The sequence below is a fragment of the Bidens hawaiensis genome, unplaced genomic scaffold (genome assembly GCF_021521415.1).
Source record: "Bidens hawaiensis isolate Kalapana, Puna unplaced genomic scaffold, B.hawaiensis_p1.1 tig00033917_1, whole genome shotgun sequence".
NCBI lineage: Eukaryota > Viridiplantae > Streptophyta > Magnoliopsida > Asterales > Asteraceae > Bidens > Bidens hawaiensis.
Genome location: NW_027495853.1, coordinates 177,279 through 192,565, shown reverse-complemented (window position 1 = coordinate 192,565; position 15,287 = coordinate 177,279). Strand labels below are relative to the sequence as shown.

The window sequence follows — 15,287 nt, the reverse complement described above, 5'->3', positions numbered from 1 at the left end:
TCTCTTTATGAGATTTAATCCGTTTATGTGACCCGCAACCCTTATTCTTAATACCACTAGGCACACGGCAGTCACCTCTGTTGATCATACCCTAGAATAGCAGCAAACCTATCCCTTTTTGATAAATGAGTTCTTTTGTATCTCGTCTCATCGGCTTGTTTGATCATAATGTTCATTTGATCCCTGACTTAAGTAAGTTCATCAACATCAGTTGCGTAGCTATTTATGAGATACTCACCAGTCAATGTTATTTCCCTTGCGATCTCTTTGACTTTTAAATTTTTGTCATTACCAAAAGTTGAAATTTGAGCAGTTCTAGGATTAACACCAGCATCTCTCTTCCAACGATCGACCATGTATTTCTTTGGAAATCTTGTAACTCTAAACAAATTTAAAATATAAAGGCTGTGACGACACAATAACCCATAATGTTCAAATCTTTTGCATCCGCAAGAATCGTCGAATCAATTCCTTCCTCACCTTCCTTCTTAAACAAAACCTGACACACAAAAATATATTAAAAATACTTTAAAACATTCTGTCAAAAAATCAAATAAACTTTAATAAAATGTTTTAATACGTTCTAAAACGTTCAAGCAAAAAAAAATAGAATCTTTAACTAATTCATACCTCCAAACAGCCTGGAACGTATGCATTAAAGTCAAATACTGAAAACCTCACAAAATCTTCTTCTTCAGTTGATTTCAAACATGCTACACCGCTCCTAATATGATACAATTCATCTTGGAAATAATTAAAAATAGCCTTTGTATACACCAGTTCAGCTTCCTTCTCAAAAGGGTTTTCACTAACCGGATCTGGATGCGTGTACCTTGTATCATGATCATTTTTCCTACCATTGTGCCTTTGTATCTCCATACAATGATCAAAATTACTAAAGAACTCAACTAGTGATAACTGTGAGTTAGAAACTTGACAAAAAAAATGATTTTCACTTTCTGATCTCGATGTAGTTCTCATAAGACCAGTCAACGGCTCATCCATGTAATAAGCAGGTTTCCAATAATATCTCATTTCAAACATGTCACACAACCATTTATTTGTTTCAAGATCATATTCCTTCATTATAAGTTCCCATTGCGTTTCGAAATCAGATTGAGAAATTGCATCAGTCCAAACAATGTCACATATTTTACGTTTAAAATTTTCATTGTTACAAAGGGTAGCACCAACCTGATGTAACAAAAAATAATAATTTTGTAATAAGATCAACATCAGTTAAAAACACGTTCTTATACGTTAAAAAATACACACTGATGCATGCTAGTTTGAAACGTAATATGAAATAAATATACTACACCAGTAATATGTTTATACGTCCTTAAACGTTCTAACACATTTAAAAAATATGCAGCTATCAAATAATGATGGATACTAATATGTTTAGACATTCTAATACGTTCTGAAACATATGCATAGTACATTGAATACATTAAAAAGTTACCTTATCAGCAAGTTTTTTTATAATGTGCCACATACATAACCGATGTCTCGAGTTTGGTAAAACAAAGGAGATTGCTTGCTTCATTGCTGGATCTTGATCAGTAACAACCACCTTTGGGGCAATACCGAAAGAATCAAGAAACTTTCAAAAGCCATGAATAAGATTCAATAGATTCAGATGATAATAACGCAGCACCAACTGTAACATTACGACAGTAATGGCAGTAAATGGTACAAAAACCATATTGTACCTGTAAAAAACAAAATTATTAGAAAACGAATTAAAAAAAATATGTAAAAAAAATAAAAAAATAAAAAATTAAAAAACAAATGTATTAAATTGACATACTTGTTGGTCTTAAATGTTGCATCAAATGATATAATATCTCCAAAAGCCAAATAATTTTTCTTTGAAATTTCATCCGCCCAAAATAAACGATCTAATTCACCATTAGAATTAACAGTATACTCAAACGAATAACCATCACAACAGTTTTTCTTCCCACTTAATCTTTGTACAACCATTTCCGCATCATACTTCCCAATATAACAAGTTAAACTCTGTTTGAAATTCTTACAATCGTCTTTTGTAGCCCCAATTTCCTCAAATCCTCCATACTTTGTCCTCATAATATTAAACGCCTTAACAGGGCCCAAATTCAATGTTGACAACTCATATATAATATCTTGTTGTACATGAGTCAACTTCCTATTTGATCGAACAAAATGCATATCTTTTGCATCCACCAGTTCATGATTATGTCCTTCGACAAAATCATTTATTTCAAACCTCAAATCGTCATCAGATTTTAGAAAAATTTGAGCTCGACAACCACACCGAATTGTTGGTCTCTTCCTTCTTTTATAATACGGTCTATTGGAACCATCTTTTTCAGCCATGGAATCATAACTGTTTGCAGGTTTATGACCTTCTTTGGAACATGTAAAATATTTAGACTTTAATAAACCGTCATTCATATACGAACCTCCTTTGCGAACACAAAAACCAGCTTTCTTTGCATATTCACAATAAAAATCATATGCATGATCAACAGATTCAAAAATCATTCATTTGACATGTTTACAAGATGCATTAACTTGCGGTATAACAACATCTGATGAAGGATCTGATAAACAAAAAGCAATTTAAGTCAAAAAAATTCGCCTAAAAAACAACTAATTACAGTTTAGAAAATACATACGAAAATAAATATAAATTTAAAATATAATCAAACATCAAAAATAAATTAATAGGTTCTAATATGTTATAATAAGTTCTAACCGAATCACAATTACTAACCAATTATACGTTCTAATACGTTCTAAATAGAAAATCAACAATCCTATCCACGATTTGCTATTAAAACACATACTTTCAAGTCTAACCGAATCACAATTAGTTGACAAACTATAAAACACAATATCAATCATACAATTCATCAGAAAGAAACCTAAAAATCGAAAAACTTAATTTATCCGTCAATTAAACCTACAGTATACAGCTAAATAAATAAACAATTGATTAGAATTAAACCTACAATTACTTACTTTGATGATCGTAATACATGCGCTAAAAATCAATGAAGAACGTCAAAGCTAATCGAACAACAACTCGCCAATTGTTAAGCAGTTTTCGGATACAAAGATCAAATCCAATAAAACAGGGTATATACAAAAACCGTTTATTATACAGGCGCGATTAACTTTTAAAAATAATGTAAAAAGACAAAAAACACCCTTCTGTTAACTTACGCGATCAAATTAATGAAATTGGAAATCAACGATATGAAGCCTCGCGTACGTAATGTACGATAGCCAATTTTTGTATTGGATCCTTTATCTATATATATATATATATATATATATATAGTAAGGTTATAATAAAAAGATAGTTATTCCAAAAAAGTTTAAGACATCAAATAATGACACATGACATGTTTAAAACAAAACACACAAGGATAAAATGGTCTTTTAGTTTCGATGTTTATTTTGGTAATAGTTTGATAATTAATATTTTCTTTATTATGAATCTTGAAAATAACTTGTTCTGCGGTGATTTTAATCATACAACTCCTTTACTTATAACATTTTTTACAAGTTTGTTTTACTCTTGCTCAAAATACACATATCAAAATAAAAAGAAATGATATGTAACCGTCAAAATCCTACTCTACTAATAAAATAAAATAAAATAAAATATGAGAGGACTGAGGCTGAGGGGTGTGGAGCGCGAGAAAGGGCGCAAGAGGCCAGCCGCTCGCGCCCCGGGGCGCGAGCACCACACCACCGAGGCGCGAGAGGGGCGCGAAAGGGGCGCGAGCGCGGAAAAAGAGGCAGGCGCGGATGGGCTAGCGGCTGGGGGGAGCGTGAAGGAGGTCTGGGAATGCGTAAATAGAGCCGTTGGGCTCTTTGTTTATTAAAAAAAATTTTTTTCAGAGATAGATACATATATATGTGTGTACAGAGAGATAGATACATATATATATATATGTGTGTATCTATCTATGAAAGAAAGAAAGAAAGTGTAGAATAGATTGAGATAGAGTGGGGTTGAGTTGGTTATCAGCAGCTTACCTGGGTTTTGTTTGAATGAGATTAAAGTGGTCGAATTTGAGAAATTGGGTTTGAAATTGAAATGGGTTTTGTGGGTCTTGGGATGAAATTGGGTTTTGATTGAAAGATGGGTCATGGCCGCCATTGATGCAGGTTGGAAGGAAGAATGAGGAAGACAAACAAGACAATGGGTTAGTTGGTTTAGTGGAATGGTGATTAATATATTAACTTTGTTGGGAGGATGAACCTGGACACCCTGGGTGGGTTTGAACAATAATATTTGTGTTTACACCTTTTTAACTCGCTTGGGAATGTTAAAATAAACCGCTCGCGCCCCCTCTCGCGCCCCTCCACACCAGGTCCAGGGGCGCGAGCACCACAACCAACACCCATCTTATCAAGTTTCTCTCTCTGCCACACGTCACAATATTATTGGCTGGCGCCCCCACTCGCGCCCCCTCTCGCGCCCCCCACACCCCTCAGCCAGATAGGAAGGTGATTCTGAAGGTTGTTTTGGCGCTCAAACCTTTTCTCTTCGCTTCTAATCTGACCGACGGGTTACAATTCTTTCTCAAAAAAACCTTCAATGAAGCACATAAAAAATAACCCTAATCTTCTACCAGTTTCAAACGAATCAATCTTCAAAGTATGTGCATCGATCTCCGTCTTTAACATCTATTTCAATACGATCAAAATATCCAATTGCAGATATCGACAACCAAAAAACCCTGCTGTTTGAAAGGAAAATTGCTAATCAATCTTCAGGTATATACATCAATCCCATCTTTCACTAATCTTTCCTATTTTAACATCTATTTCAATTCTGTTGTGCTTACTTCTTAGGCAACAACGATACAAGCCCTAACCAGCGTTTCTGAAATACTATGGAGAAGGTAATTTTTAATTATCTTTTGTTAAATTAAATATCCGTTTGTTTATATATCATATACGAATTTTCCTATAGTTGTAGCTGATGTTATTCATGTATTTAGATTTAGATTCAGATTGTATCAAACATGTATATGTGGAAGTTTCATAGAAATTTTGAATTTGTGAACTCTTATACATGGTGTAGTTTAACCGGTACAATTCCTCTACTTTCATCAGGCTTTTTTTCTTTTCGGAACTCTTTTACATGGTGCAGTTTGGTAGGCTGGTAGCTTTAGGAAAAGTTTAACAAAATGAACTATGGATTACCAACAATGATGAAAGGTTTCTAATTCTGCCCATAAATAGTATACAGATTTTAAATTGATTATGTTACAATATGGTACTGGATCATGGTTAATGAGCCATTTGGCATGATATGAAAGTATGAAACTAGCTCATGGGTGCTATAGAGTTGTATGAATGCTAGGTAAATGAAACTGACCTTTTAATTTATTAATGTTCTGGTGTTGATTATGCATGTATAACACAGTTGAATTTGTTTTATTCTTAGCTGTTTCTTCTTTCTAAGGGATGACCTGCAAATCATTACATAATTGAAAGACATGGCCAGCAAGTCTTTAAATGAGTTAAAATGGAAAGGGTACATTATTTACAGACTAGAAGAAGGATTGCTGCAAATATATATAGTGCTTCAATGTTTTACTAAAAAAAAAAGAAAGATTTATGTCAAGTTAGTTTTGGTTGTTGTATGTTGATATAAATGTAAATATGTAATAGGGTGTGTTTTTTTTTTTTTTTGCTATGTGAGATTCAAGGTGCCGCTTTTAGAATGTGGAAATAGGAGTTATAAGTAATTGTGGATTTTCAGTTGGTTTTAATGTGATAAATTATGATATAAGTTTATTTACTTTTGGTGATTTTTGTAAGCAGTTCGGTTGCTGATTCTGTGTACAGATGTAGAGCGACATAGTTTTCAAAGAAACCTTTTAAAGTCTCTCTACTTATGATAGGTTCATCAGGTTACCATTAAGCCTTTTCGTGTTTTGTTTTTGTTTTTTTTTTAAGTGAAATTGCTATACTAAGAAGGCTAATACCAAACAGATCAGTTATAATTCTGAGATCCATGTAAGGTGACCTGGCGCGATACATATGACAAAGACCTGTGTCGGAAGAAAACAAATAGCGTTTACCTGTGTCGGAAGAAAACAAATAGTGAATAACACGGGAAGAGCTAGAAATGGAAGAAATGAGATTGCTAACAGGTGATCTTATCTAATTTTGCAGCCTTCAATTGGTTATTCAAATGAAAGTCCAAATAAAATATATTCATTACTTAGATTTGCAAGTTAAATTCATCAATGAAAAGTCTTGTCTTATGAGTTTTAGATTTCTAGCTTTTCTAATACATGAATACATGAATATGTGAATTGTTTTTCATTTTTTTATAAACAAAAGGCCGGTGAATTAGTTTGTGGTTACCTGATATATAGTTACTCTCAGGGGCGGACCCACCTTAGTGGGATCGGGGTCCCGGGACACCAATCGCTTTTAAAAATCTAGTAGAGACGATAGATTAGTTTTTTGAAGGACCCCATAAAAATACTTAGGTGGAACCCATTGTATCAAAGTTTTCTTTAGTGTAGTGGCATATCATTTATCTTCCAACTCAAATGTCACAAGTTCAAGCTTCACCAAGGGTGGTTTTCAACATTTTTATTTTGTTTTTCTAATTTTTAACTAAAACATAGTGTTTTTAAGGATGGTTTCAACATTTTTATTTTGTTTTTCTAATTTTTAATTAAAACACAGTTTTTAATTTTGCTTAAAAGCAAAGCTTATTTACGTTTTTCTACATTTTTATTGAGTATTTCTAAATTTTATATAAAACTTAGGGTTTTATTTGGTTTAAAAGCAATTATTTTATGTGTTTTTTTATTAAATTCTAATTTAAACTTAAGGTTTTATTTCGTTTAAAAGAAATTCTTCAAAGATAATGTTATAGAAATCAACAAACAATTTAAGGAAAAGTTAGATAAGTTAGAAAGAAAGTTTGAGTCTTTACATTATTTAAACAATACTCGCCTCAACCGACCGAAACGGCGACTGCCTCAAAAATTCTAACGCTGGTAGTGAATAATGTACACGGAAAAAAAGGGACCCCATTGGATGAAAATCCTGGGTCCGCCACTGGTTACTCTTTTATTTATTCTGTTTAGATATCTCCATAGAAATTAATGTTAGTAGTTACAAATGAAAGATGCACACATGGGTTAAATATTAAGGCTCAAAATTTTGAAGAAGTTGAATACAGGTCTAAGTAAACGGGTCTAAAAAAGGTTATCTTATGCTATTTTGGGCAGGTTACAAACCGGTCAAAGCTAATACAGGTTAATTTGACTACAAAGGGCAATTTGGGTATTTTCCAAGATTTTGATATTTTGGGTTCACATTAAATGTAGTTGGTTCGGGTCACTGCATTCAAATTAAAAGGGCATTTCGAAAAAATAAAACAAAGTTAGTGCATATTTTGACTACGGGTCAAATAAGTTGTTTGAAGTACAATATCAGTTTTGGTTTGGAAAGTTTTACATTTTTTATTGCAAGGGTATTTGGGAATTCCGGGTTGAAAGTTCATTCAGATTGCAATGGTTTGATACAAGTAATTTTGGTGTTTAGGATTTTTTTTTCGGGTTGATTCGGAGTTATTTTGGTTAGCTTCTGGTTAGCTTCGGGCTATCTACTTAAATTATTAAATCATATACTAATTGTCTAATTGCTTATTTCATTTAAATTGTTAGATTTGTGGACATCGGTAGCGACACCTTTCTATTGATTATTTCTGCATGTTACTATATCTAACTAGACATATAAAGAATAATTGATTTAGAAGGTTAACATATCCACCCTTCTAAAACCTGCTCTTTTTTGTAAAGAATTGAGGCAACTACAATTATGTTGAAGGTCGCAAGCAACAAGCAAGTTCTACTCAACTACTAATCTCAAAATTGGTGGGAATGATAAGTCATTTTTTCAATTTAAACGATTCTAAGTTGGTTTGTAACAATTTTATAGTTGACAATTTGGATTTCCTTTTTTTATTATTTTAATCCAATGATTAAGTTTGGTTGTTTACTTATTTGTGTTTTTTATATTACTTTCTACATTATCAAGTGAATACTCTTGTATGTAATTAAACTTTTCTAAAGATTAATCATTATTTTTATCATTTGAATCATCCCGTGTTATACACGGGTTTTAAAACTAGTTAATTTATACATCATAATATTCACTGCTAAATTGCTAATGTCTTATTATAATCATTTTAAACGAATACTATTATCTTAAAGAGCCTCTATATTGTATTTTTTTTCGACTGTGTTCATCTTAACCACTTATTATACTTTGTCACATATATACGTTTTTATGTGTTTAGTTAATAAGTTTTACATTATAGTGTTTTCTTTATTTTCATTTAGATAACTACATTATAGTGTACTAGTTCACGGTCATTTTCATGGTGTGTAGTTTGTAGTTAATGAATAGTGTGTGTATCTATGTTTAATGTGTTTTAGCTCATATCATTATACCATATTTGTTTTAACGCTTTAATATATTATATGTTTACTGTGTTTAAGTTCATGATGTGTTTTAATTCATCTTAATTATGAATTATGTTTAGGTTATGATCATTGTATATGTTCTGTTTAGTGTGTTTCAATTTGTTCGGTGTGTTTTAATTTATGTTCAAACTTTTTTTAACGTTAAACTTCATTAAAAAAACGGTCAACCCTCAACAAAGGGCCACCACCAAAAAGATTACAGTATATACTTCGGGTTTACTAACCAATCCTTCCACTCCAAATCTTTAAAATTAGAGCGATTTCTAAGCCAAAAAAACGACACAGATTTAACTAAAGCAACCACCTCTATAACCTTAGACGACGACCCTTCAAAAACCTTTTTGTTTTTTGTTTTCCAAATAGTATAGCAAACAATCATCATAATGCCACGCAAAATCCGTTTATACCACTTATTCTGCTTGCCGAGGCTGGGCAATAGCAGCATATCTTTAACATTTCTGAACATCGGTTGTTGTGTACTACACCAGCTCCAAACCGCTTGCCAGACTTGAAACGCGAAGCTGCAGTCGATGAAAAGGTGACCTGCAGATTCTGTAACAGCATCACAAAGAGGGCACAAAGTATCCTGAATTCTGATGTTCCTTCTAACTAAGGCCAAACGGGTCGGAATCTCTCCATCTCAATTCTCCACATCAACACGTTAACTTTTATAGGAACCAAGAAAACCATCGCGTCTCGTTATTTTTCTGCAGATTCCGCCCCCTGTTCAGCAAGCTTTTTACACTAGCCATAGAAAAAATACCACCAGAACGGCTTCCCACACCCACTTATCTTTGGCTTCTGACAAAACCACCTTGGACAACAGATTCTGAACGTCTTGCATCTCGGATATTGTTTCAACAGAGGTCGTTTCTTTTCGCCAATCTTCATGCAAGACCATACCTGCATTCGCGTCCCATTTAATCCTATCTCGCACCATACAGTTCCGCATAACTTCCTTTGAATACAGTCCTGGCCATCTATCCATTAAAGGCACATTTCCAAACCATATATCCTTCCAAAAAGAAATGTTTTCCCTATTCCCAATCTTGTCTTTTATCCAGAATTTTAGATCTTTTCCATTTAGAATCAACTTATCCAAAAAAAGAGCTATCTTGCACTCTTAACAGGAAGAAACGTCCACCTGTTACGACCACCGTGGGTACCTTGAATAACTTTTCTCCACAGCCCATCGATGTCAGTTTTATACCTCCATGCCCATTTAGCAAGCAACGCTAAATTAACATCTTCTATTTTTGCAATACCGAACCCCCCCTACCTTTTTTGGTTCGTGACAACCTCCCAGAAACCAATGTAATCCACGTCCTTCCTTGCTCCCACACCAAAGAAAGTGTCGCATCATTTTTTCAATCGCCTCAACAACCGCTACCGGAGCCTTATATAACGACAAATAGTAAACCGGAAGGCTAGAAAGCACCGACTTAATCAATGTTAGTATACCTCCTATATATAGAAGGTTAGACTTCCATGATTGAAGCCGCCCCTTGATCGTCTCCAAAACACCACTCCAATTCGCAATCCGGTTCATATTAGTTCCAACTTTAATACCCAAATAATCAAAAGGAAGCCTACCAACCTTACACCCAATAATATTAGCCATGCTAGTCAACTCATCTTCTCCAATACCCAGCCCGAATAATTGAGACTTATGAATATTAATATTTAACCCCGAACACATAGAAAACCCGCATCATGCGATCTACGATCTTCACATTCTCTTCATTCCACTTCCCCATAATTAATTGATGATGTAAATAAATATTCTAAACTAGATTATTGTTTTTTTCAATCAACTTCATGATCGGGTGTTTGGATAAAAGCTAAAAAAGTGGAATCAATATGAATGTGTTGAGAACTTTCTTTATTTAGTTATACAATAAAAGACTATAAAGTATTTTTGGAGAACAAAGATTGAAATGAAAATAAAACACATCATGGATTTTATCCTCACTTAATCATCACCATTAATAGGATTGATCTAAAGGTTAGAATTTCTTCCTAGTATTTTTAGACACTTCATTTTTTTAGAATAACTTCACCATGTTCTAAAACTAATATTATTTAACCTTTACAATCATGTTAGTAATCTTTAAATATTGTATTTTTTTACTTATATTTCATGAGGTTCGATCGTTTCAATTTCTTTAACGCGCTTTCGGTTGTTATTAAAAGTTTAGCTTCAACTTCAAGGCGAGTTTCTCACACCCCTTTTTTAAAGCTTTTACACATTTTGGGGTAGCATATATATCCTATCAATACAACTGTTTACTTATTCATTTACAAAACTACAATTCATATCATGGACTTGTGTGCTTACTTGTTGCTTGATCATGATTACGTGCATGGATTTCTTCAATAAGTATGATCATACGCCCCCCTTTTGCACTCCGGACTGTATTTCGAGTGGATAACGGACCCCGATCCGAGTACATTGGTTGATACTAACGGGAAAGGACCTTTATTTATTCTTTACACTTAGTATCTTTATTCGAGTGTAAAGAACCCTTACATGCGCTATTATTTCACAAGTTTCATGGAATTTTATGGTTTTTACGTATTTATATTAAACTTGTGTGAACTCACCAACTATTCGTTTAGTTGACTTTATTTTATATATATGCTACAGGTACAATTCATTCGAGGATGAGACTTGGAGAAGACACTAGAACTTAGATTATATTAATAACTGGACATGTTGTTAATTGTTCTTGTTTTTCTTGTATTTCTTTATCTTCGAACTTGTGTATTTGATGCTTAAATTAATTAATGATAACATTGTCACTTAATAGTGTCACGTGTGTTTTGAGCAATCTGTACGTCACACTCAGGCGTTTCCGCTTAAGCCGAGATGTTACAAACGTTGGGTGGTGGTGAAGGTGGCGGCAGGCAGTGAATGTGATGGTGGTGGTGGTGAGAGGGAAATGGGTGGTGGTGGTGGTGGGAGTGTGGTCGAGGTGATATAGTGTGAAAGAGGGACGTAATGAAAAAATAACAGTGGGGTGGATGGAATGAATTTGGGGTGGTTTAGTGAGAATGAAATGGACATGGTAATCGGTGATTCCATTACATTGACTAACCAAACAACTTGTTTTTATTCCCTCATAATAGTTCATTTCATTCCACCTCTCATTTATATATACCCAACACTACCTAAGACTATATGTTGTGGTTTGACTAGTTAAAACATCACATCATTGCTACGTAGACGGTGAGATTTTAACTAACCAATCCTTAGCAAAGGTGTTGTGGTTTATATTAAAATAAATAAATAAAAGGATTGGCTGAAATAGGGTGGACCCAATCTTTTGTTAGACCTCTTGTTGGAATGGTGAGCAATGGGCAACAAGTTTGGCGCATGTGATGTGGTTTGGTTGTGGGTTAATGGGTGAGGTGGCATGGTTGGCACCCCCAATGCACCACCACAACTTGGTCTTAGTTAATCAGTTAGACTGATTAACCTAAGAATGCCTAAAAAAGATTTAAGTTGTATGAGGTAATGTTTGTTTTTGCTTAAAAGGTGCTGAAGACAGTTTGTTTGTTTTTTTAAAAGACATAAAAAGTTTTTTTATGGTCTTAAAAAATAAGCTAATATCCAACTTCTTCACACCCTACCAACACCCATTGTCCACCACCACCCATTGTGCGCCACCACCACTTCCTACTACTACTACCACCACCACCGTCTATCACCACCACCCTCTACCACCACTGTCTATCACCGCCACCACAGTTCACCACCTACCACCATCGTCTACCACTAATCATCCACCACCACCGTCCACTACCGGTATCATTGTCCATCACCACCATCCATTGCCATAGTTAGTACACCACCACCAATTATTTTGGCAGTTTATAGATGTTAAAAAATAAATAGTCTTCTTCTTGCAGACTACAGAGGTTTGGTCCACATCTTCTTATACAGATGTCTACCGATGTAGACTGCAGACATTTATCTCTGAAAAAGAAAACAACGCCTAAGAAAAACCCAGAATTAGTGAACCATACAAACTAACAAATTAGAAGTAACTATAACAGACCTAATCGCCTAAATATGATGATAGAAAAGAATTTTTTTTTTCTTATGGAATATTGGATTTTAATAATCCAAACTTTGTCATATTGGCTGGTGTAAACTTTAAAAATGTATCACAGCAGTCCCATGGTTTGACCTATTGGTCGCTAACGAGCTTTTCGGTCTTTCATATGACCTTAAGATATATAATATCATCATATCGACATTAATTTATAAACATTCTTCAGGCTTTTATAGGAATATATAACATATAACAACTTAATGATTATATATTATAAATGAGAAGTTTGGTGACGTTGGACCATGATTGGTCCACTTAACATGCTCTGATTGGGTTGCACATTTTATATTGTTTTTCTTTTGTTTTATATTGATAATTAAACAGTTATTCGCGTCGTCTCGCCATATGGGATCGACAACGCTCGGGTTTTACCGAATCACCGCCGCAACACCGAGAAATATTGTTTTTCTATTGTTATTTTTTGTTTTATATTGATAATTAAATGGTTATTTTCGTCGTCTAACCATTTGGGATCGAAAACGCTCGGGTTTTACCAAATCACCGCCGCTATACCCGGGACGACAAAGCTCCAATTTTACTAAGAACCGGGTTTTACCAACGTGTTTGTTTTATTCGTACTAATTTTTGAATGTTGTAGACTTCAGTTATAAATTATCATGCGTTATTTTATATTAGAAAATTTGTAGTACACGGGTCTCAGTTAGCTAGTTATGCATATTTGCTTATGTTTCAATGTAAATGTCAAGTTAAGATGCATTTCATATTACATACATATCTATCATGGAGACCCTTAAAATGACTTCTAGAAGTTGACTCAAAAGTAAGTGGAAGCATAACTCGGTCACATCTGGAGTCCCTTAAATGACTTCCGACCTGGTAGCTGTTACTCTGTTAGTATTAGATTGAGAGAAAAAAAAGGGAGAAAAGAGTTCAGCTCGGTTCCAACTAACATATATCCACCAACTGTTACAAGCGTTACAACTATTACACAATCAGCCCTCTAATATGAAACTATTACAATTTTAGTCCTTTTGAATTATTATTAACTATTCTAGCCTTCTATTTATTAGATGTAACAATACTCTCTAATTTAATAGTTTTTGTCCTAAAAACTGAAGGATGGGAAACGTAGATTGAAATCCTCTGCAAATTCCTATGAGGCCTTTGTTAATGGTATGGACCAAAAGCTTTAAGGCTGCACGGTGTCCTTGACGCACCATTTGTCTGTCAATGATTGCTCTTGGATAAATGCTAAATCTTGGTGTGGTTGGCAAAGGGTGAATTTGAGTGATTGGACCTTAGGCTGCTTTCAATAGGGTAAATCTAATTTGTATGACACATATCCAATTTTCTCAATGATTAAGAATGACCCATGATATATATAGGAGCTAACTTGTGTTTAAGATAAACCACTCACCAAGTGTAAAAGATCGTTCAGTTCTATTAGTGTCTGATTGTTGTTTCATTCTGTTTCTGACTACTTCTAGATTTCCTTTCAAGTTCTTGATCATAGCTTCTTTGTATTTGTGGTGTTCTTTAACTGTTGCTACTTGTGCGTCATGTGGGATAAAAGGAATATGTAAAGTAGGTTTGAAAGGATTCATTAGAATCCATCGGATCTAGTTTGAGTATTAGGTTTTTACCATTATGTAGATCAATTAGATATAAGTGTGTATTGTGTGTACGGACAGTTTTGGACAGAGTAACGAGGCTCAAATGTGTAAATCAACTCGTTAAGTTATCATTTTCTCATAACGATTACATAATTACAGGGATGAAGTTCATTCGCTGACATCTCCGGCGAATGAGGATTCATTTGCATCACTAACCATCTCAAACGCTGACATATCCCGTGTATGAGTTCTATCATAAGCAAATGATGTCCATTCGATAACTACACAGGCGAATGGCATCCAAAACTAGGCGAATGGCCTCATACGCTTAGACTCTAAGCGTACGAGTCAATATACTTTACATAATTCACATTTTAGGTCCCTATACATTCAAACTAAGACCTTTTAAGTACAAACTACAAGACATATTACAAAAACACTGCATCAACAAACTCCCCCTTGTCTTGTGCTTTATATTGAGATTTGATTACTTCCATTTAGTATTCCAGTTTCCCCAGCATATATCCCAAAGGCATAGCACACACGAACAACCCTTTGAAATTGCAACACCAACTCATTATCCCGGTTGTTCTTCCATCTTATCTAATTGTCATACAAAGTGTTGATATCTTTCTTAGAATAGTTAATCAACCACATTGGATTGAACACTTTGATGAATCTTTTCCATATGCCTTTCCCTAAGTCAATGACTGCTTCCCCATTATGTTCATCATAGTACACAGTTGTAACTCTTTATAAAAATCTTGTTCCATAGTTTTCAATGGAATCTTCTCCAACACACGATAAAGCTTTGACTTTAAGTATAACCTTCCTATGCCGATCAATAAGACTTATCACTGAAATTGTATGACGAGTGGGAATTTGTGGTTGGAAGAACTTGAAGCCATGATCGACTTCATACACCAAATGACTATGAAACCATCTTAGCAACTCCACATTTACTCTGCTAATAAATGGTTGATAGGCCAAGGTTCTAACATCCCAACGAAACAATGTTATAATATTAGTAAACTTCTCAAAGTGATGCATCCATTCTCCCCTTTAAT

The 15,287-nt window shown here is 34.2% G+C and overlaps 1 protein-coding gene across 1 annotated transcript; it reads right to left on the bottom strand.

The window, feature by feature from the left end:
- Nucleotides 1-391: 391 nt before the first annotated feature.
- Nucleotides 392-2,532, bottom strand: LOC143585630 (protein FAR1-RELATED SEQUENCE 5-like). The gene is made up of 5 exons (XM_077067386.1): nucleotides 1,814-2,532; nucleotides 1,661-1,715; nucleotides 1,466-1,606; nucleotides 631-918; nucleotides 392-499 (listed from the first exon to the last, which is right to left on the bottom strand). Exons 1-5 carry the CDS (start codon nucleotides 2,530-2,532, stop codon nucleotides 392-394), a joined length of 1,311 nt encoding a protein of 436 aa, XP_076923501.1.
- Between the last annotated feature and the right edge of the window lie 12,755 nt (nucleotides 2,533-15,287).

Excerpts from the sequence above, each read along its gene's own strand:
- LOC143585630 (XM_077067386.1), bottom strand. The coding sequence starts at position 2,532 with ATGATTTTTGAATCTGTTGATCATGCATATGATTTTTATTGTGAATAT. Across the intron at positions 1,716-1,813 it reads GCAACATTTAAGACCAACAA|GTACAATATGGTTTTTGTAC; the intron begins GTATGTCAATTT and ends TGTTTTTTACAG. Across the intron at positions 500-630 it reads ACGTTCCAGGCTGTTTGGAG|GTTTTGTTTAAGAAGGAAGG; the intron begins GTATGAATTAGT and ends TTTGTGTGTCAG.